The sequence below is a fragment of the Trifolium pratense genome, linkage group LG3, assembly GCF_020283565.1.
Source record: "Trifolium pratense cultivar HEN17-A07 linkage group LG3, ARS_RC_1.1, whole genome shotgun sequence".
In the NCBI taxonomy this organism is placed as follows: Eukaryota; Viridiplantae; Streptophyta; class Magnoliopsida; order Fabales; family Fabaceae; genus Trifolium; species Trifolium pratense.
The window spans coordinates 19296766-19321103 of NC_060061.1; the positions used below are offsets into that span (position 1 = coordinate 19296766).

At 31.5% G+C, this 24338-nt stretch overlaps 2 protein-coding genes and 1 long non-coding RNA gene across 3 annotated transcripts; 2 read left to right on the forward strand and 1 right to left on the reverse strand.

Annotated features, from left to right (window-relative positions):
* Window positions 1–7694: 7694 nt before the first annotated feature.
* On the forward strand, window positions 7695–8315 carry LOC123918591 (small polypeptide DEVIL 13). The gene has a single exon (XM_045970665.1). The coding sequence runs from the start codon at window positions 7807–7809 to the stop codon at window positions 8122–8124; it is 318 nt and encodes a 105-aa protein (XP_045826621.1). The 5' UTR covers window positions 7695–7806; the 3' UTR covers window positions 8125–8315.
* A 1098-nt stretch (window positions 8316–9413) lies between these two features.
* On the reverse strand, window positions 9414–13293 carry LOC123918592 (laccase-2-like). Its single transcript, XM_045970666.1, has 6 exons — window positions 13094–13293; window positions 12526–12677; window positions 11988–12232; window positions 11372–11497; window positions 10260–11225; window positions 9414–9786 (listed from the first exon to the last, which is right to left on the reverse strand). The coding sequence occupies exons 1-6, from the start codon at window positions 13238–13240 to the stop codon at window positions 9653–9655; spliced, it is 1770 nt and encodes a 589-aa protein (XP_045826622.1). The 5' UTR covers window positions 13241–13293; the 3' UTR covers window positions 9414–9652.
* Window positions 13294–19134: 5841 nt separating this feature from the next.
* On the forward strand, window positions 19135–20910 carry LOC123918593. Its single transcript, XR_006812855.1, has 2 exons — window positions 19135–19473; window positions 20510–20910. It is a non-coding gene; the product is annotated as an uncharacterized LOC123918593 (long non-coding RNA).
* Window positions 20911–24338: the final 3428 nt, after the last annotated feature.

Sequence of the window (24338 nt, forward strand, 5' to 3'; positions counted from 1 at the left end):
GACCAATATTCAGTTAAAAGTGGCTATCATGCCATCATGGAATGGGGTAATCTATCAAATGCTACTACTTCTAATAACTCTCAGGATGTTTGGAAAGCTATCTGGAAACTAAATGTGCCCCCTAAGCACAGTCACCTCCTATGGAGAGCTCTTAATAACGCCCTTCCAGTCAAGAATAACCTGTTCAAAAGAGGGGTCAGATGTGACCCTTTATGCCCACGCTGCTCAAATACCTTGGAAACTACTCACCATGTGTTTTTAGAGTGTGAGTGGGCAAAACAAGTATGGTTTGCATCATCTCTGACCCTAAACCTAGGGAAAAATCAGCTTACTGACCTCCACGATTGGCTTATTTCTATGATGAACAACACTAATAAGGAATGCGTAGAGGAAATTACTGCTATCATCTATGGTATATGGTATGAAAGAAATATGCTTATCTTTCAGGAAAAACACTTACCTCCTCAAGAGATCAGCTCAATGGCTTTCAAACAGCTTCAAGAGTACCAACTTCATGGCTTTGAACAGAAAATTTGTGATCCTCATGTTAAATTGACCGCTTGTAGGAACGACACTAGCTGGAGTCCACCACTTAGGGGCATCCTGAAGATCAATGTGGATGCTCACCTAAGCAGTGATGGCCATTGGTCAACGGGTATGGTCCTAAGGAGGTCGGATGGAAGTGCCATCGGAGCTGCAACTAGGTCTCACAAAGGGATTACAGATATCATAACGGGAGAAGCCATGGGATTAAACGACGCGATTGAGAATAGAGGCGAACGAAACGTTTTCTTCGAACTTGATTCTCAGATCATCGTCAGAGCTGTACAGGGGAATAATGAGGTTCGGCGAAGCTGGGGCTCAGCAGTTCGGCGCTGCAAGCTCTTCCTAAAAGAGAACCCTCGATCTAATATTGGCTGGGTGCAAAGAAAGGCAAACCAGGCTGCTCATGAAATGGCAAAATGGGCCGAAATTGAACCCAACAAGGATTGGACTAATGACATACCCTATTGTATTAGGCCTATTATCCAAAAAGATAAAGGCAATGTATCTCCTTGTCTTGTTTGAATAAAATAATTGTTTCCTTCAAAAAAAAAAAAACTTAGCAAAACAACCATCGGACACAAGACTTTGTCCAGATTTTTTTTTATGTTTATTTTGTTTTTTTATAGTTAAATTAAATTTATTTTTTAGTAAAAATAGGTGCCAAGTCTGTAATTTTAACAGCCAGGACTAAAAGTGTTAATGGAAAAAAGTGTAGGATATTTTTTCACCGTAAAAAAAATATAGGGACTAAAAACGTATTTAACCAATTTTTAACATTAACAAACTAAAACAACAAATCTTTAACAAACTAATTTTTCTTTTTCTTTTTTTTTAATTGGGAATGAGGTTACAAAAAAAAATCTGGAAAAAAATTGAAAAAAAAAATTGACATTTTTTTTTAAAAAAAACTGATTGGTGACGTGGCAAGCCAAAAAAATAAATAAATACATGTAGCAGTGACGTGGCACTGCCACGTCATCATCCTTTAACACATGTGGACGGCAGGACTAAAAACATTGAGTGATGATATTTCAGGGACTAAAAAGGGTGAAAACAAACTTCAGGGACTAAAACAAAATTTCTGTAAAACTATAGAGACCAAAAACATATTTAACCCTAAAATTTATATTTGTACAGGGCCGAATTTAGAACTTGATGGATAGGGCCTATAATGTTATTAATAATACCTAGATAAATAAAATAATTTTTTTCACAGTGATTAAGTTGGTCGACGATGTAGATCTGGAGGCATTTGTATTCCAGTCACTTTAATTTTATCACATTATTTGCAGACATAAGTAAGTCATTGTATGCGTGTGTTTGTTCGTAGATTGATCATTTTCATTTCTGGCGTTGTTGAATTTGTACTTGAATTTGATGTACTCTACCAATTTGAATGAATGAAATATCTTTTTTATTTCAATCCAAAAAAATCAAAAGAACCTAAAATAAAATCATAAGAATTGTAGTTAAATAGATATAACTAGAGTGAGTAAATTATGAGGTGCCGATAGCAACCCATAGTCATTGCGTTATTTCGAACAACTGGTACACAAGAAGACAGTGACACCAACCATGGTCATTAAAGGCCCATCTCTTGAATGAAACATTGGTAACAAAACAACTAAAACACATCTCACATATACATATATGACCAAGCTATAATAGGTGTGTAACTAATAACTATGCATGTTGGGGGTGGGGGTTGGAACTCCTGCTTTGCCCCCATCCATCCGTATGTACTCTACTTAATTAAAGAATAACTCTTACGCAAGTTTAAGGATGACAAACATATCGGTATTCATGGATATATGCGGATAAAATTCGCCACTAGTATGGAGCGGTAATTTAATGAATATTTACGGATATGATAAATGAATATTTTAACTATCCGTCAGCTAAATGATACGGATGCAGCTAATGGATATATTTTTATTGTTAAATTGAAGGTGAAAGGTATGAATACTATTATTATGTGTGTTTTTTTTGGATTACTTTAAAATTCTTTACAAAATCACAATTTTTTTTTTTAAAAATTCATTATCCATAGATATCTATAATATCCGCGGATACCTAAAAATCTGTGAATTATCCACATCATGGATACCACTATAGATATGGAGTATATATATATATATATATATATATATATATATATATATATATCCAATAGAATGAACACGAATATCATATTATCCGCCCCACATATATCCATTTACATCCGTATGACAAGCTTCATTATACTCTATTTAGTTAAAAAATAACTCTTACACAAAAGCTTCATACCTTGATATAAGGAACAAGCTTGCCACCTAGTTTTATTGCTTTTCCTATGATCCTTATCCCTTAAATCCATAATTTTTTCATTGCTTTTTATAACCACAAAAGATGAATCTTTAGTTAAGAACCATATAAAAAAAACCTAAAGAAATGCATCTAAGTTTTTTTTTTAAAGGAAATGCATCTAAGTTTTTTGTTGGGACTCTTTTATGTTAATTACATCAAGCGCAACATTATTGGTTACAATAAAAGTTTTTATAAAATTAAAATTAAACTCTAAATAAAATCCTCCCCACTCAACTCTATCTATCACACCATTCAGCACCTGATGAAGTGAGCATTCCTTGTGAAGTTCACGTGTGTGCATGTGGGACTCCTCGTTGCTTATATTCTCCTGACCCGACATGGTCGGTAATATCTTTATCATAACCCAAAACATGTGCTGCAATCTAGCGGGGAAAGTTCCACATTATGCATAAATGAAGAATTACATGTTTCAATCCAAGCATCCTTTCTTATTATCCGAGTTGTATTTATGATATTATATATATAAATGATTCTCTTGTAGTTAATACTCCCTCCGTTCCTATACATAATGAACACTTAAAAAAAAAATGATCATTTTTAAAAGAAACACTCTTTAAATTTATTCTTTATTAAATAGATAATCTCTTGTATACCCTTATTAAATTGTATAAAATACAACATATTCCAATGTTATGCATTAGTTACGCAGACACATTCTCAAGGTTAGTTTTGGAATAACATCTAACATTTTAGAATTTTTAATAAAAAAAATAAGTCCCCTTGGTATGCTGTTTTTTTCAATGTCTTCCTTATATATAGGACCGGAGGGAGTAGTAAAATGAAGAATATTTAATTAAATGGTTGAACTCACATGGTTAATTTCATTCAAGAAAATTTTAAGATTAATTCTTGGATGAAACGGTTTTTTATTAGACTCGATTACCTTTCTCGGGGGCGGAGCCAACTATAGGCTGCGGAGAGTCGTTACATACATATACTTTTTTTTACACAATCCGTAATTTTGCTAGACATTATGTTATACTATATTAATATGTTCACAATTAAACACAAGATTGTGTCCCCGTAAACATAGTTCAATTGGTTAAGACATTATATGTAATATGCAGAGATTGAGATTCGAAACATGATATATTCTCATTTATTTATCTTAAAAAATGAAATTTAGCCATCTGCCTCATAAAATAAAACACATAATTGTTGTGTAGCATAGTGGTAAAGTATCGCAGGTATTTGCTTGCGAACTAGAGTTTGACTCGGTCATTTGCCAAATTAGCTTTTATTTTCATTTTTTAAAATATAAGTTTTGTTTGACTAAAAAAGAAGACCAACATAAAATTTTCAACACATATACGAGAGGAATGAAATTGTACCACTAATGTTATATCATTGAATTCAAAATTTATATCATACGGTTCATTTATATATAATAATTTTATGCAAATTTAAAATCATTTTATATGTTATTGAGACACATTAAGATTAATGTTTTATGTATTTTTGTTGAACACCGTTAATTTTGATGGCGACGATAACAAATCAAATTATTTTAGATTGCCTTAAAATTTTACTTGGAGGATAATATAAATTTTAAATCCAACAAAAAATTTGGTAAAATTTATATTCGTTAAAACGTTATTGTGCAATATAATATTACTCGAATGTCACACTAGTGTAATATGATCTCTCCAATATATATAGAGCCAATTGGTTAAAACAACCCCAACCCACCGACATGGAGGAGGAAGGCCATAATCAGAAACCGACATGTCAATGTTGTTGTTGGGCTCGTTGTCGTTCTTGAGGATTTAATGGTCGTGTAATTGGATGCAGCACCACCACACGACCATTACATCCTCAAGAACAACAATGAGCCCGGGAACAACATTGACATGAGCTGGGAAAGCGTGTGGAGGCTTGGAACGCCAGAGAAAAAGAGTAACCATTACATACCAACAACCACCGTCATGGCGGAGGTGGTGTCGGTTGAACCAAACCTGAACCAGAGAGTAGCGAACTATACTCACGGCTCAAAATACTTCAGAATCTGGAACTAGAAACACATTCACAACTAGACCCGACCCAAAAATAAAGAACCAACAAGAACCTGAGCTGGAAGAACGAACAGGGTAGCGCGGTGCCACTGCTGACAACCTGAGAATCCGAAAACCACCACCACCAAAACCCAGATTTAAAGGGATAAGAACACACTTTCGAAACAACCCTAAAGAGGAGTTAGAAGGTGGTGCCGTCGTGAAATATTTTGAGACAAATTTTATTTCAATTAGATCATTTATTTTAGAAAATTTAACATTACTGAAATGTTACACCGGTGTAATTTGATATCTCCCCATATATAAATATATAATATTCTAATTTATTGTAGAGTTACTTATGTCATTTGTTAAATATATATCTAACATTTGGATGGAGATTGAGTGCATTCAAAGACCATGACTGCGTGCAGTCAACAAAATCAGGGCCGTCTGATTGAGATCAGACGGTTTAAATTTAAAGTTAGAAACTTTAATATTTTTAAAAATTAAAACTGCATCAAGATCTATGCGTTCAATTTTGATTTAGGAACTTCTAACTGCAGCCAGACTGCATGATTGCTGACTTCATAGGATCCAATTCCCTAACATTTCTTTCACTTTCTTATCATTTTCATTCAAAACAAGCAATTAAACAATCATCTCACTTTCTATTTATTTTTATTTTTCTCACTTTCTTTTCTTTCATTTTCTTTTCTCATCCAAACTAAGCATAATAGTACTAGCTAACTAGTAATCATCAAAGTACCTCTATCTTGTCTATGAAATGATTTTGCTGTAATTTTCGATTCCTCAAATTTAACAGTTTTTACTTTTTATGTTACTCTGAATGTGTAGTGTAGTACAAGAGTTTGAAGACTACATGGTACATGGTACATGGTCCCCAAATAAACATGGTACCTTGATTTTTACTGGCGACTGGCGTCCTGTCGGTCAATCATGCAAATTAGCTCAGCATGTTCCTTTTCAAACCTTTACTCCATTTACTTTAATTTTTTACATAGTGATAAATATATTTTTATCACTATAAATATCTCATAATTACTTTTTAATCTTCATAAAAAATTTCAGCAAATTTTGATTCGTCAAATATTTTTTATCATAATTTTTTATCATATATATTTACTCAACTCGTGTATATCACTTGAAGTCTTATTTATTTTGCGGCCGTATTTTTTTTTGGACAAATTTTCGCGGTCATGTTTAGTAGTACATTATAAGTTCTTTTTTTTGACAAAAGTACATTATAAGTTTTTCTCTTGCAAATATTTAAAAAAAAATTGGTCAAGTAGCCTAGCATTTAATTTTTTTTTTAACAATGAATAAACTGAATAAGATTTTTTTAGTTTTTTACGCATAAAAATTCATAAATAATTAATTCATCGTACGTTAAACAATTCTAAATTTTCGTGGGATAAGTTCTTATAATATTATAAGCATAAATACAATTCATTCAAAAATATAAAAGTACTTGATTAAAACTAGGGACCAAAAGTTATGACAGTAAACATGTAAGAGTTTTATTGCCGTGATCATAAGATTAATTGAATATAGTGTTCCGCTTATATACGGCGCATTTATGTTGTAGTTTCGCTTTTTCCGACCTCTGTTTGTCTTGTGCAGACATCGGTAATATATTCGCTGTTTAAAAAAAAAATTGAATACATATACTATACGTACATCCAATTGCCAATTAATTATCTCCCTCCTTTTTCACAATTAGTGTTTCATAATGAAGAAAACTTTGAGATGGAAATTAATCATTGTTTAAGGAATATATTGTCTTCTTTTGCATCATATCATGTATATATATTCTTTAATAGGTACAAAATTCAAAACCCTTTTCTTCAATGACAATTGACAAACAATAGTCACATTCATACAATAAGATATAGATCATGAACACGTGATTTTCTAATTCAAACACACCTTTTGACTATATCAACCATATTGCTTAATTAGTGTCAAATTTGATTCATTCATCCATGTGAATTCTGCTGAATAATGAAGAGCATCTTAATTAATCAAATTTGACATATATAGTCCTTGTGACTTTAATACATATTTTCAAGATTCTAACGGCCACAAGTTGGTGCACAATCTATCACATGAGAACCAGCTAACATTGGTCTACACATTATAGTCTATTATTTTAATAAGTGATTGCTCATTTTAGAACCATACAATAGGTTTGTCTCAAAAGGGGTTTCATGAATCCATCCCAAATTCATTCCCATCAATTTTTCACATCCAAATTTGAACCATGCTAAATCAGTCAAGTTCTACAAAAGGGGCAAAGAAAAAAAAATGCAAAGAGAAAATTATAAAATGGTTAAAATGTTGGTAGTGTATCCATTTTTTTTATAGAATATTAAAAAAAAAACTTAAGTTTGGTCTCGAGAGCTCACCAGAGTTAAGAAAAATTTAAGTCTTAAATAGTGACAAATGTACTCACATATTGCTGACCAATCGAATCATCGCATTAACATCAAGATTTAAATTAATGTCTTTGTATCATTTGAGCAAAACTCTTACCAATTTGACTAATCTACATTGATATTGACAATGTACTATTGAATTATAGTCAGTTACAATTTTATGATGATTGAATATACATATCTATGTACATCAGATTTGTATATTAATTAATATTTAATCAGCTTATTATAATACCAAATCTTATTAATAATTTTTTTATGAAACCACTTTTTATATACACTACACTGTCCCACTACAATCAGTTTCATTTCTTTCTTCTTTCCTAAACATTACTCTTTCTCCACTCTCACTCACACAAAAACACACACACAACACAAAGGTTTGTAGCTAGCTATATAGTTCTGTATATATTACAATAATTAATCCTTTAATTGTTTTTGTAATGGGAGAAAAGTGGAAGATATCAAAGAAGGAAACAAGTAATTCAAGCACATCAACTTCCAAAACATCATTATTCTCAAGGAGTTGTTCAACAAGAGGCTCTTCTTCAAACTCACCACTACTTTTGAAAAGCTTATCACAAAAGAGTTCTTCAACATCAAATAACAGTAGCAATAATCTTCCTAGAAGCTATTCACAGAAGAATCCATCAATAGGTAAGAAATGTACCAATATAGCCAAAGAACAAAAAGCAAGATTTTATATTATGAGGAAATGTGTATCAATGTTAGTTTGTTGGCATAAACATGGAGATAAGTAGTAGTACTAATCTTGAAGGGAGGTGCAGAGAGCAGAACAAGTCTATTGCTTAGAGTCACAGATCCCCTTTTCAGTGTACCAATTTTTTTATTTGAACTTGGAGGGTACGTTTTTTTCATCTTTGAAATTGTAATTATGAATTACTTATAAGATTTGCACATTTGCAAATATTCATTTCATTTTTTTTATTAACCCTCTGATTCTCAGAGGGATGGTGTTCTGATAATCTAAAGTTCGGACACGAGGTAAGTAAAGTCTGATCAATAATTGTTTCCACTAGTAATCGAACTCGAATTCTCCCAAACAATTTATTCTACAGGAAGCTCATTAACCACCTGAATTGACTATCTTGGTTATATTCACTTAGTGAAAAGCACTTTTTAGTTTCAGTTTTTTTAATGACAAATGCTAGTACCACTATACTAATGCTAGATGCTAGATTCATATCTATTTGCATAATGCTAGATTCATGTAATTGCTGCCTCTGAATCTGATTCTGTCACCTCTCTCAATATTCACTTTCCCTATATTTGTGTGTTTAGAAGGAAAGGGGTTTATTCTGTGTAAATTTTAAGGTTGTTTGGTAAAAAACAATACTAACAGTTGGGATAAATTTTAAGGTTGTTTGGTAAAAAACAATACTAATAGTTGGGATATTAAACTCAAGAGTGCTTCAACTTAGCATAGTAGTATTTGGATCTACATTGGAAATACAAGCCACGTTCCTTCTTTGTTTTTCCCATAAAAGTGAAAAACAAAATTAACAAAGGATTGTTAGTTACCACTCACCAGAGGTGAGTTTTGTTTTACTATTGTACGAATGAATTTGGACTAAAATTTAGTTTAAGTTTATTTATTGGTTTCCAATTTTTTTCTCACTTTTTTTTCCCAAACCAAACGGATCAATAAATGGTCACGGGTATAAAATTATATATATAGTTTTATAAATTATTTATTTGGTCACTTATCATTTTTATATTGTTGGTTAAGTGTGTTTGGATTTTTTATTGTTGGTTTTATGGTGCAGTTAGCGATACATAGACCATTAGATTAAGAGAGATTTATTTTCTCTTTTTTAATTTAATGGTCAACAATTGGCTGCACCATAATTTAAAATTAGTTTAAATTCATTCATTAGTTTTCGTAATTTTCTTTCATCCCACTTTCTTTTCACTCAACTAAATGACCATAAAGGGGATCATAGAAGACTTTGATTGCTCGATTATATTCTAAGAATGACAGAGAAAAATATCTTTAAGGAAGTACCATATGATATATATAAATGCTATATAGAAAACCACCCACCTTTATTTATTTTCTTGTCACTTGAAAATTAGGTGAAATTACAAAAATTGATCATACAATACAATAAAAGAAAGACATATGCAAAATGTGGCAAACCATAATAAATCTTTAAATTTACATGGAATTAGAAATTCAAAATGTGTAAAAAAAAGGGTTTCTTTATGAGGGAAAATTGGTAGAGGAAATTGGTATAGGAAACCCAAAATAGTTATATATAGTATGAATCAACAATACTTGGGGAGATCCTTAGGAGGAGGAGGCAATTTCTGATTAGGTAACTTTCCATCCTCAACAATCCAAGCCATCCTCAATCCCCAACTAAGGTGAACATCAAAGTGGCAATGCATTAGCCAAACACCTGTTTAATTCAACCATACATTCATATCAAATAGATCAAAATTAGTATGCAACTCACCAAAATAAAATAAAATGAATTGAAATAAATCAGTATTATAATACTTTATAATTGAAGTTATCAAAGTAGAATATATATAACTTGAGAGACAAGATAAGAAAAACTATATGATGAACATATTTTCGGAAATTGACTTATATAAATTAATCTACTGCTATAAATATTTGTGAGACTATTTGGAAGAGTTTATAAAAATAAGTTGAAAATAGCCGATGATGACATGTTTATAAGTGGTTTCAACTTCTATAAATTCTCTAAGATAATTTATGAAAACAACTTATAACATATTCATAAATTGTTTTCAACTTATTTTCATAAGATTTTTAAGAAGCTCGTGAAAATAACTTGTAGTTTATATGAATACGGTTTGACTTTATTATATGATGGTACTTGTGCTATAAGTATAAGCGTATCACCTGGATTATCAGCAAGGAATCGTATCGCAACCCAACCACCGGACGGAACAGCAACAGTGTTCCTCTCAACAGGATCAATAAGGTTAAACTTTGGAGCATCACTACTAGCATTAAAATTTCCAAAACCTTGACCAACAACAAAGAAATTAAACCCATGAAGATGCAAAGGATGACTCTCAGCTCCCAAAATACTTGTATCCTGCAATATCACCTGAACTTTAGTATTATATGGTATCACCACCGTCTTTGTTCCATTACTAACCAAAGTATTATTCGGAGGAGTTCCGGTATAATTAAACGGCCTTAAAGGTACAGCCGGAAAATCCGTCGTATAAGGTTTTCCAAAGAAATGTTGTTGAAGAAGTGCTATAGAAGGTAAAGCAAATGATTCATTGTTCATTGAAGCTGCAAATTTTGAACTATTATTTGGTCCTTGACATGTTTGGTTTTTTGGGCATGGACTAGTTCCTAGTCCAACGGTAAAGAAAAAATTCTTGTCAATATTTTTAGGCACATTTGCAGGGTATTTTGGACTATTTAAGCTAAGAAATTTGTTACTAAAATTAGCAACAAAATTTGTATCATTGATGGATGGTAGTAAAGGTTTTAGAATTGGAAGGTTTATATTATTATTATTATTATTATTTTTATTATATGGTTTAGTGTATTCTAAAATTCCAGCTACTGTGGAATTGTCAAAAGTGCCCTGGCCAGTGAAATATGGTTTTGCTAGCATGAAAAATGTGGCATTTGGATAATATGATTTTGTTTTTAATAGAACATTAGTGGTTTGTCCTGGACCAAGTAGGATGGTGTTGGATTTGAATGGTTTAATGTAAGTTGCATCAGCTTCAACAATGATTAAGGTGTGATTAGCTATGCTGAAAAAGAGTTCGTCATTGAGTGCAGCGTTGATTAAACGTAGTAGATATGTCTTCCCTGGTTTCACCTTCAATTTGTATGTATCTGTTCATCATACATATATCATAACAAACTAATCAATTCAATCAAATTAGATACATAAATAAATTAATTTTTAAGTGTTCATTTAATAATTAATTTGTAATTTTGCATTAAAATATGTTATATATATATTGAAGCTGCACGTGTACCTTTGGAGCAATTGTAAAGAGGTCCAGGAAGCCCATTAATGGTGTAAGCATCAGAAACATTTGGGCCACCCCCTGTCTTAAGAGCTTGTGCAATAACAGCTTCCGGATCTGCATTCCACCACTCACCTATATACATACATGCATGTTTATATAAGATTATAATACCCTTCCATATCTATATATATTTTCTTGTAAAAAAAATTGTTATATTAATAATTATTTTTTCATATATAAACAAACCATGTCTGCCCAACATATTTTGAGGCTTAAATTAACTTCTATTTGAGGCTGTTTTTAAAAAATTACATAAGGATTTATGAAAATAAATAAAAAAAATTAATTGTTTCAGAAAGATATAGCGTCTTCACATTTACCAACTCAACTAGAGAAACATTTGTAACAAAATTGTCATAGTTAATAGTTATAACAAAACTTTGAGGCCTAAAGTTATAGTTTGGACCGCATTACTATAGCTCGAATCGCTTTATCCTTGAGTTGGCCCTGATATAAACTCTAGCTAGTGATCTTAAGAAATCAAAATCAAAGAATTATTTATGTTAAAAATTAGAAATTGAAAGAGTATCAAATCATATAATATGAATGATTGTGAATGTACCAAAGAGGATGGGGACTTCTTTGTAGGGTTTTTGAAATGGATAAGATTCGTTGTGCCTTGGTAGAAGGATGAGAGGTCCATAAACAGTAGCTCTTAACCATGAAAAATGAGCATGCCAAAAGAGAGTTCCTCTTTGTCCAACAATGGTGAAATTGTACACATAACTCTGACCTGTTTGAATGGGGCATTGAGTTATGTATGATGGACCATCCGACCAACCACTTTGAAGTTGTCTCACTCCATGCCTGTTTTTTTTTTATATTGTCATGCATTCACCACTATTGTCAATTTGTCAACATTAGTACAATAATTCATTTCTTATGCATGGACATTCCTAGATAAAAAATAATCTATCTCATCTAAGGTTTAAATTTAACGGTTTATGGTCGGCTATATGATAAATTCGGCTGTAGAAGATCTAATTTGATAAAAATAAAATAAAATTTAGATTTTCTACGCTCGATTTTACAGTACAACTAGTTGTAGATCGCAAAATCACTTATAGTTAATATAATAAAAAATTAAAATAAGTTCATACCAATGCAGGCTGATATTGTTATGAACATGATTAACAACCTTAACCACTAATCTATCCCCTTCTCTTACAACAATTCGAGGGCCCGGAAACTTCCCATTCACGGTAACCACGCTTTTTGTGTGGCACAATCTTGTAACGTTTACTAGTTTTATCTGCACAAATAATAAAACGATGATATACATATAGATATATACTATATAAATAACATTTTTTGTGCTCTATACGTTGAAAATGGATTCTCCCAAGTTTGGATATTCATATGCATTCATACACTTAGATATCGATGACCATTGAATTTAGATCAAACACTTCACAAGATTTTGATTTATATTTTTGAAAAGTCCAAATACTAAACTTGAAATTTGGTTCGCGTTACTTGATTAAATGGTTACCAATAGATATCCGGCGTGGGGTAGAGGCTTTTTGGGTAATTTAGTTTGTTACATTGTGTGACGGTGTGTGTATATTGATAATTCTAGTTTTAAACAAAAAAGAGTGCAAAAGCATCACATGATAAATCAGAACAAATTATATTTTGAAAAGAGAAAAAAAAAGTGTGTGTATATACATCGAATTTGTAGTGCCTTGTAACGCTTCCATGATGCGAAGTAGCCAGAACAAATTCAAGGGAGGTGCAGAGGAAAATGGTGGCAAAGAGAAAAGCTACAAATAGGGCATGTGATGAAGGAAAAGTGGCAATCATTTTGAACTGCATCACCAAGGTTAGTAAGAGGAATCACTTATGTGATGAAATGTAAGTGGAAACTTGCTTATTTATATCCAAGTACAAGATTATAAAGTAATGTTTGTTTGGTCGTAGGTCTATGCTTTCATGCGAAGTAGGATATACAACTCTGCAAGAGTATTGATTTTTACCAACTTTGTAAGGTCCCGTTCTTTTCAAATTTTGAGTGCCACTAACGTTAATTTTACTAGTTGTGTCTCAAATACGTAGCCCAATCTTTACTCCCTAATTACAAGTTTCTTTCTTTTCAAACTAACAGTATTATGTGCATCCATCCAATATTAAGACATTTTTGCATATTTTATTTTATATGTAAAATTGGCTAATTTATTTTTGCATATTTTTACTTTACAAAGTGAAGATAAGCCGCTGGTTGACACAATTAAATAATGTGGGTTGTAAGTTGTAACATATATAATGTGGGAGTGTTTCATAAATGTGATTTTGAATGGAATTGATATTGTAAAATGCTACTATGATTTACTCACAAATTAGGACTCATGTAGAAAATAATTTCAACTTTTGAAGAAGCGAAAATATCATTAAGACACTAATCCAAATATTAAGGCACAAGACATGCTAATAAGTCAACAATACAATCACCAAAAACCAGAATGTGTTTCACAATATCAGTATCAGAGACTCATTTTAAAGCTTGACATTATTTTAAGGCTTGACAAAATTCATTGGAAACTCAAATGGATGATTTGGAGTTCGAACTCCGATCATAGCGTACGTTGCAAGTTTTATATCATTCATTGTAATTTCACTAAAAAAAATATAGAAAGTTTTTTTTTGCCAAAAAAAAATATAGAAAAATAATATGCTTAAAAATATAAACAAAACAGATTATAGATAGAAATAAAACAGAACAATTTATACATAAAAATAGAAAGAAAAAAAAAATTATAGAAAATTTAGTAAATAAAAAAATATAGAAAGAATATAGAAAAAAAAAGAAAAAGAAACCCCATAAAAATAGGAATATAGAAATAAAAAAACGATACTCTATGAAAAAAAGAAGGGTAAATAGGGTTTTACCCCCCTGCAAAATGGGCGAATTTTGCATTACCCCCTGCAAAAAAACAAATTTGTGATTACCCCTGTAATACAAAGATTCATTCAATTACCCCCCTAATTCGCCAACTAGACATGGAATCTTTTTTTTTTATGATGTGGCATGCATATGTGGATTTTCTTAGAATTTTTATTATTATAATTATTCCAAATCATTGTTATTTAAAATAAAAAAAATTAAAAAAAATCTTCATCTTAAATCCCACAATTTTGTTTCCCAAAAAACAACTTTCATATCAAATCTCATGAAGCAACTTTCATCTTAAATCCCTAAATCGAAAAATAAAATAAAATCATCATCTCAACAGTTCCTCCAATTCAAACTCTTCCTCCACCTCCTCCATAACCACCACCAACAACAACCCTAACATAATCAACTCCTTCATCCCTCTCCTTCCTGGTCTCTACCTCTCACGTGTTCATTCCTTTGATCTTGGTGAAGGATATGAGTTGGGTTAGCAATTACAAGTTCAAGAAAAATAACAACAACACATGTTCTCCAAACATCATTAATTCTGATTTAATTTTAATTTTTTGGAAAATCAACAAACAACAAAATTCAGATCTGAAAATCGGCGGAAATTAGTGAGAGTGATGCTGCAAGGAAGAGAGATGCAATTGGTGGGAAAGAGAGATGGACGACGACAATGGTGGTGGCTGGTGGTGGAGAATGAACCGTGAGATTTTATGTTTTGAGAAACTTATGAGTTTTTTATGGTTTTGGATTTATGGGTTTGAGATTGAATTGATGAAATGAAATTTAAGATTGAAGATGAAGTTTGTTGTTGTTGTTTTGATTTTTTTTTTTAATTGAATGAAAGAATGGGTTGTTGTTGTTTGTTCTTCCCATGAGAGTGGTGAAAATTGTTGATGTTTCTTGCTGTTTGTTTTTCCCCTTTTTTGTTTTTTATTTTTTATTTTTTTTAAATGACATAGCTCAATATGTGGCAAAATAAAAATTAAATAAATAAAAACAGTAAAAAAAAGTCATGTGTAAAAAAAAAAACCACGTATGGTTGCCATGTCAGCAAAATTAAGATTCCAAATCCATGTTGTCAATTCAGGGGGTAAAACAAAGAATCTTAATATTACGAGGGGGGAATCACAACTTTTTATTTTACAGGGGGTAATGCAAAATTCTCCTATTTTGCAGGGGGGTAAAACCCTATTTACCCAAAAAAGAAATATAAACAATATTTTTTATCCAAAAAAAATAGAAACATAAACAATATTTTTTTTATAAACGAAACATAAACAATATTCCTACAAAGTTTACTACTAACCATTAATAATACTATAATAAAGTTAGTTAGTATCAAACTTACTAAATTATCCTAAATATTTCTAATAAAATTTCTAATTTTTGATTAAAAATATACACGAGATCATTATTATTTTTTTGACTTAACACGGGACCATTATTTGTCGTTGAAACAAAAAGAAAATTGAATAAATAAGTTTACAAGAAATAATTAACACAATAATTCAATTATCCTATATTTTGTAACATCACTCAAATATTTAATTTTTAAATATTTAATTTTAAGTAAATTTTCTACATTAATATAACGACAAACTCAAATATCGAATAAAATTCAATGGACCGTTTAAACTAGTTTTCTACAAAGTCTAAAACAAACACTATTAAAATGATAACAAAAAAAAAAACTTAAACATACGGACCCTTAATAGGAAAAAAAAATCGTTTACAGGTGAAATAACAAGAAAATGGCATTTCAGATTAATCATATCAGAAGAGAAGGAAATAGATCAGCTGATTGGTTAGCTAATTTCAGCATAACCTTGAACTCTCTGAATTTACATATTTTTGAGACTCCTCCTCAAAAGCTTCAAAGTCTTATTTTTGATGATTTTTCCGGCGCTTGCATGCCTCAGAACATTCGTGTAAATTCCTAATTTTTTTTTCTTGGGGCTTTGCCACCTTTATGTAAAAAAAACAAGAAAATGGCATTTTCTAATTAACTGTTATTTTTAATCATTCTAATTAACTGTTTATACTTGCTGACAAAGTCTTATTTCAGATGCTACATTTAGATTGGCCTATGTCATAAAAAAACATTTCAGTTTAAGTCACAATAATTAGTCATATCCTTTTCATGAAAGGCTTAAATTCATGTGTCTGGTTGGTGTTATATGTTTTGTACCTATCTCAACTTGAGCTATAAAGAAAGTAAGAGCAAGGAGGAGGACATTTTATCTACCTTTTTTTTTTTTTTGGTCAATATCTACCTTTTCTTTTATCGAGGAAGACAACAAAAATTGTCATGCTAAAATAAGTCTATTATCATTTATCAATGTGTTTGGTTAAAAATGTCCATATTATTAAATTGAATATTTTTACTCAGATTTAAATTTGGAATCTTAAATTTGTATGTGTGAATTTCAGTTGTGTTTGTCACTTCACCTACAAACAAGTAAAAAGTCTATTAACAAAATATTTGTGCAAGTTCTAGTTCTACTGACAACGCAAAAAGTGGCAAAGCCACACTTAAGTGAGGGGGTTCAACTAAACCACTTAAACTTAAAAATTATATATATATATATTGTGTACTGAGTGGCTTCCCTTTGCTGGTTGAGTTCGCCTCAACCCAATATCAGGCGGCCCAATAGATCTGCTCGGCCCGATATAAAGAAGATAGGGACGAACTAAGTCTTAGTATAGTCGCCTACGACTCCACGCTAATAGCTCACGTGAGCTGAATAGCCGGAGGTGAGCTCAACCTCCCCCTCCTCCTATTAAGGAGGCATGAGCGCCCCCTTTCCAAATTCCAAGGGAGGAGAGCGCATAGAGGAGCAAGCAGCCCTCGCAAGACACGTTCTATTATCACACTATACTAAACACTAGTTCAGCATTCTTGTTAACTAGATATTCACATAAATAACCTTAGCAATAACATTTTGCATTTTGAACCCCTAATTAATTTTTTTGTACCACTAGCTTAGACCGAAACCAATTTCAATTAACACTTTTTCAGATTGTCTTGTGACTTATATTGATAATGAGTTTATTACTCAACAATAGTTTCAAAATATGAAACTGCATAGATAACAATTGTAGAGTGTATATATATATATATAGATGAATCAAATTACATATGTGTAACATTTGAGTATTGTTACACCGCTCAATAAAAATGTGGATATTATTAAGATTTTGCCAACATCACCGAATACAAATATTATATTATTAAGTTATTCATATTTAAACCCAAAATTTTATGGTTGTGTGTGTAATCTACACTCAGACTTGTTAAGTGCGACAAATAAAAAGTCTATTATCAATGTTTCTAGCACTTCCTTCAAAAAAAGAGAAAACGTTTCTAGCATAATCTTTATCACTAATATAGTAAGCCTTAGAAAGCCAGAATAATTAGAGGAAAGCAACATTGATAACAATCTATGAACTATTCTGTAAACCAAACTTGTGAAATACAAGTTGATCTATTCTAGAGACCCACAGAATTTATCTACCTTTATCAGTAGTTAACTGAGGATATATATGTTGGTATAGTATAGTATGTTACCTAACCATGTACATACCTCGTACAGCAAAGTTAATATACTGTGTTTATAGGCAAAAATGGACTAAAGAGAGTACAATGCATAGATGTTCTAACACATGACATCTGTAACACCCCAAATTTTATAAACTAATATTTTATTTATATTATTAATTTAAACATTTTAATAAAATAAATTTGATGATTTAGTTATATGTTCATAATAGTTTGTGAAAATAATTTATTTAAAGAGTATACAATATCTTGTTAGTCCTAGTTACGTGTCTAAAGTGTAAGAATGTTTAAGTAATTATTTTTTTGGAAATGAACTTTAGATGAAGAAAATCTATAGATCTAATCTAATAATTTAATGTAAGATATGGTTGAAATTTTAGAACTGACCGTATAAAAATATACACCGTTAAAAATAAATAGTTTATAAAAATATGTCATTGTGATATCCTAATATTTTCACCTCGTGTAGACTCGTAATTAATATATTCTTTAGACCGTGAATTTAAGAAAAGTAATTTTAGATATCAATTATGAAATATTTTAGTAGGCTATGATAAAAATTTGAGCATAAAATTCTACCGGATTTCGGACAGTGGTTCACTCGATAGTATAAATTTCTATCACTGAAAAAGAAAACAAAAATATCTTTGAGACCATAGAAATATCCAGGTAAAGATAGTATCATTAATTTTATCACTCATGTTATTAAAATTAAATGAAAAATTAAATGAAAATTAAAGAGATAAGGATGCACTATTAGATAAGAATTACACATGTAAAAACATGGAAGTGAAAACGTGGTTTAACTTTCTACACAAATGGGAATGAAAATGTGGTCTCCTAGTTGTCCATACAAATCATCCAAACTCCCCTATAAATAGCAACCATCACCCTCACCAGTTCTTCACACCAGCTCTGCTCTCCCTCTCTGCATACAATTGAAGTTAGTAATTTCTTTCTTATTCTCTCTTTGTTCTTTTGTTTGTTTTTCTTTTAAATTCCTTTTCTTTCATTTCATTTCTTATTTATATTAGCTTAGTTTCATAGATTCTTTCATCTTTTCATTAGCTAGCATTTGTTACATATACATGAGCCTTTCCATAAAATTCCATGAAGAACAAATGATCTTAGCTATGCAACCTAGACAATACCTGAAATCATGATCATATACTCCAAGAATGATGAAATTCCATTTCTCTTGTTCTGCTTTTATTCAAGTCTTGTGATTAGGAACAGTTGTATCTAGAATTTATTTCTAAAATTTGATTCAAGCTGTTAATTTCCATACTTAAGCTTATTTTAAGAACAAACTTTCGGTCCTCTGTACTCTTGTCCATAACTACTTGAATGGTATCAAACATATACTACAAGACTAATATTTAATATGGACACATGGACTCATGTTAATCTTTCTTTACAATAATAAAGCAAATTTAGACCGAACTTCTTATAGGTACATTTTATTTATTAGTTATGAGGAGTGAGTGATTTTGTTTGATGGTGAATTAAGATATAGTTATTGTGATGAGTTATTAGGTGATGTTGGAGTTCAACGAAGTAATTTATCAAGAGATTATGGAAAGCTTCGACGTAAGGGGAATCGCTAATAATAAGTTTCGATGAGCACAAGAAATGTGTTACTTGTATATTTATATTATTAGTTATAATTAGGGGTGTTGTGTACTTTATAGTAATTTAAATTCATTAAGGTATATGCAAAATGCAAAATGATGAGTGATTGATTTGGTTTGAGTTTATGTGAATAAATCTTCTGCAATGATATGATTTGAAAATGTTCATGTGCTTGAGTGTTTATGGTGAAAGTTTGAGGTGATCTCATGAGTTGTATGGTGAGTTTTGAGGATTAATATGTCTAAGTTAGATATTGACAAAGACAAATTAAGTTGAAGAGTTAAATAATTAATCACCTTTGATAGGTGAAGAGCAAAACAGGGTGTTTCTTACAGTACTATAATGTATGTAAGACTGAGGATAGGTTCGGCTGGGTCGCCTCAAGACCTAATGGGGATCACCGGCGTTTTGAACTCCTACCAATAGTCAGAGATAGCCACTCTGACTGGAGGAAATCATATAACCCGACGTGGTGAAACCTGACTGTGCAGGACTATCTATAATAAGGTGTAGCGCTCGGGCCAGAATGGTTGAGACATATTTGATATATGTTGATTTGCAAACGACCATGTTATGGCAGTTGAAACGGCCTTACGCTCATAATAGAGGTCTCCATGGAGTAGGTTGAATAAAGATAATACTAACCAAGTTAGAAGACTAACTTTGAGTGAAGAATTATATGATTGGATTTTATATACATTTTAAATGATTAAATTTTGATGTTTGATATATTTGATGATTGATATATTGGATATATTTGATTATCTTTGTTTTTGACTAATTGTTGAATTGTGATATTGATATAATGTTTTGTGCAACTCATATTTTTGTGACTATTTGACTACTTGATTCTATTTAATTAAATACATGATTAGATACTTAGGTATGTATATATACTATTAAATAAATGTATATACTTGTATAATATTATCTGTAGCCTTGTGACATCATCACGATGGTAACTTGTGTACAAGTGATTCACCCCTTACAACAGTTAGTGCAGGATTCTAAGACCTCAAGTTGAAGTTCATTGAGAAAAGAAAAATGACATTGTGAGAGACATTAAAATAAAGAACGTTAGTGCTGATTGGTGGTCTGGTTTTATTTTTTTGAAGTCCGAAGAGAAAGATCTCTTTGATATGTATTGATGACGTCATTGGAGTACTCTCTAGCTGACATGTATCTTAGTGTTTGACCAGCTCGTGATTATTTGTGGGTTAGAGTATTTTGTAGGAATTTATTTTTTTATCATTTTAAATTGAAAAATTGTACGATACTTATGTGAAATGGAAATGTTTTATATTTGAAAATCCTTTGAGCAAAATTACTAGATGATTGTTTGATATAAGTGATGCACATTATTTATGGGCTTACCTCCGATTTACATAAAGTGTATTTTGAAATTACTTAAAGAAACAAAAAATAATACTCATATATTAGAGTACATTTCTCACTTATTACTTTCTTTTTAAGAAAAATAAACCAGCATAATTTTATTTGCTTGTATTTAAGCATTTAAATTTGGGTAGAGAACTGTGACGCTCTTCTTTTCAGTCTCTGGAAAGGGGGTGTTACAACATCGTCATAGTTTAAGAACAGGATAACAAACAACGGACTAATGAACTATTGAACAAATCAGAAAATTGCAAGCATCCAGATATGATATGAGAATTTAATGCATGTTTGAATTCCTAAGTTTGGCAGAATCACGGTCAGTTATAACCCACCGTAATATCAAACACGCACTTATAAAAAAAGAATGCATGGTCGATATTTGCAGCTGAGTCGATGTAGACACCTTGATGGTTGAAATGAAGAAGTTGGAATCTAATATTAGCTCAGGCGCCTCCAAATAGTGCCTACAGCAATAGGGCATATCCCACCATTCGGCTTTAATAACGGCGTCAAGGGTGCGGAAGCTACAAATTCTGACAAAATATTGGAACATCTCCCCCCTAGCCACATGTTAACCACCGGAGTAAGATCTCTTGCCACAGCAGAACCTTCCCCACACAATGCGTCAAGTAAGTGTTGGGCCCACAAACCATCTCTACTGCACGACGTTCCTTTAGGGAACGATTTAATACACCTGAAAACAGTGTCAGCATAAACAACAAGAGGAGCTTCAAAAAACAAGGTAGTCGTCATGAAAAGAGGTGGCGTGTATGGATTATAGCTCAGGTAGTCTCCTTTGTTTCAGATGAACCGAAGAGTTTTGTTTATGGCGATTTGGATTTCTTGTTGGTATGTTAAATCCTCTTTTGATTGTTTCTTCTATGGTTGAGTCTCTCTTTATTGTTGGATCTTCTCTTTGATTGTCTTCTTTCCTTTGGTTATTTCTTTGATTATTCTTCTCTTTGTTGGTTCCTATGTTTGGTTTGATTCCTCTCTTTGGTTGCTTCATCTTCTATTTGATTGACTCTCCCTCTCTTCTTATGTTTGATTGCTCTTCTCCATGTTAATCCTTTTGATTGATTGCATTTCTCCCTATTGATTCTTCTGATTGATTGCTTCTCTCTATTGATTCTTCTTTTTGATTGTCTCTTTCTCTCCCTATTTGGTTCTTCTGTTTGATTGGTTTTCTCCTTATCGGTTCTTATGTTCCGTTGCTTCTCTCTGTTGGTTCTTCTATTTGGTTTGGATTGAAGTTGTTTGGTTTGGATTGGATTGGTTTGATTTGGATCTTCTCTCTGTTGGTTCTCTCTCTTTGGTTGTTGCTTCTCTATCGGATGATTCTTCTCTTTGGTTGATGCTTCTCTCTATGATGGTTACTCACTTTGATTGCTTCTCTCCAGTTGGTTTAATTTATTTCCAGGGTTAAGTTGTAACAAACTTAAAGCTTAGTAACTTTAGGTAGTGTTTGGAGTTTATATTTTTGAGTAATGTTTTTCATTTTTGTTTGACAAAGTCATAAGGTTTATTGTTGATGCATCATGAGTTTGAGGGGAGGTGTTAGATAATAAAATATTGAGCTTATGTTATTGGACCCTTTAGGCTTTTAAGTTAGTATAATCCATTAGATTTTACTATATATTTACTTGTAACTTTCATTATGTCATATCATTGCAATGTTATGAAATTCCAGTAGCTCCTTTGTTATTCTTTTTTGCCATCTCTTTGTTAACAAGAGAGGCTACTAGGTTTCATAACATTTTATTACAATAACCTAACCTACAAACAAATATATTGTAAAACCTAATCTACAATAGCCGCCCAATATTTTATTATCTAACCCCTCCCATCAAACTAATTATGCATTAACAAGAAACATTATGAGTTTGTTAAACAAAAAACGAAAAACATTACTCAAAAAATATAAACACCAAACATTAAGCTAAAGTTTACTGAGTTTTAAGCTTGTTACAACTTAACCTTAGTAATAAATTTAACCAATTAATAGCATAACCAACAGAGAGCAGCAACATCCAAACAGAGAAGTCATCGTAGAGAAGAATCAAAACAACAACAGCTGCTAAGGAGAGAGAACCAACATAGAGAAGATTCAAATCAAACCAATCCAAACCAAACAATTTCAATCCAAACTAGATAGAACAACCATTAGGGAGAAGCAACGAAACATAAGAACTAATAGGGAGAAGACCAATCAAACAGAGAAAAAAAAATCAAACAATCATCGGAGAGGAGCATCCAAACAGAAGAAGAAATCATCATAGGGAAACATCCAAATAGAAGAGAAATCATCAGAGAGATACATCAAAACATAAGAGCCAACAAAGAGAGGAGCAAACTCGAAGATGGGAACCATGCATCAAAAGGAAGAACCAAATCAAATAAAAAATCGATCATATGCAATCCAACACAGAGAAGAATCAAACCAATAGAGGAAAAATCAAACCAACCGAGAGAAGAATCAAACCAACTAATACCATAACAAAGAGCGATAGAGAAGAAGACAACTAAATAGAGAAACCAACAATAAAGAAAATATCACCAAAAAAAAAAAACAATCAAAAGAGATGAGTAGTGGAAAAAAATTCAAACTTTTCACAAAAACTTGTGAGACTCACCAAATTATCCAAAAGAAACACCATAAAATTTTGCTTCACAAACCACCAAAATAGCTACTAACCAAAATCAAATTAAGCCAAACAAAACGAAATCAAACCAAACGAAACCCAACAAAACCAAAACAAACCGGTGAGAATAACCAAACCAACAAAAGAGAGCCATATATATTATCAACTATTGGTACTATAAATAAGAAGCACTAACAGCCTAGAAGAATCAATACCAATACGGTGCACAAAAGTTCCTCACCGTATGATGCCGTCTGTTTTTCTTCTTTTTCTTGAATGGCAATGGATTAACCAACAAACATATGTAACTTTCAGTTGTTTGAACGAAGCACATGATCCAAAATTCCAAAGCAGCAAGCCTTCATATCCCACCAATCCACCATATATACCCAACTTAAGATCCAACACAAATACCCTTTTAGCAGCGGAGGCACAAAATTCTATCAATCACTCAAAAAAAAAAAAACAAAGTAAACAAATTCCCAACTATGGAGAACTCAAGTCAACACCAGAAAAATGACGAAGAAGTTCAAGGTGGATCGAAACAAGCTCTAGACAAGGAAAACCAAACAGAATAACAAAGGAGGCTAATAGGAGGCTAATAGGGTTTCATAACATTACAATAGCCTAACATAACGAAAGCTACAAGCAAATATGCGCTTGTTTGTTTCAGATTTTTCACAAAAAAAAAAAATCTATTTTTCCCAAAAAAATCTGTTTTTTTATCTTGTGTTTGTTTGAGATTTTTTCAAAAATCATTTTAGTAAAAAAATCATTTTTTTCATC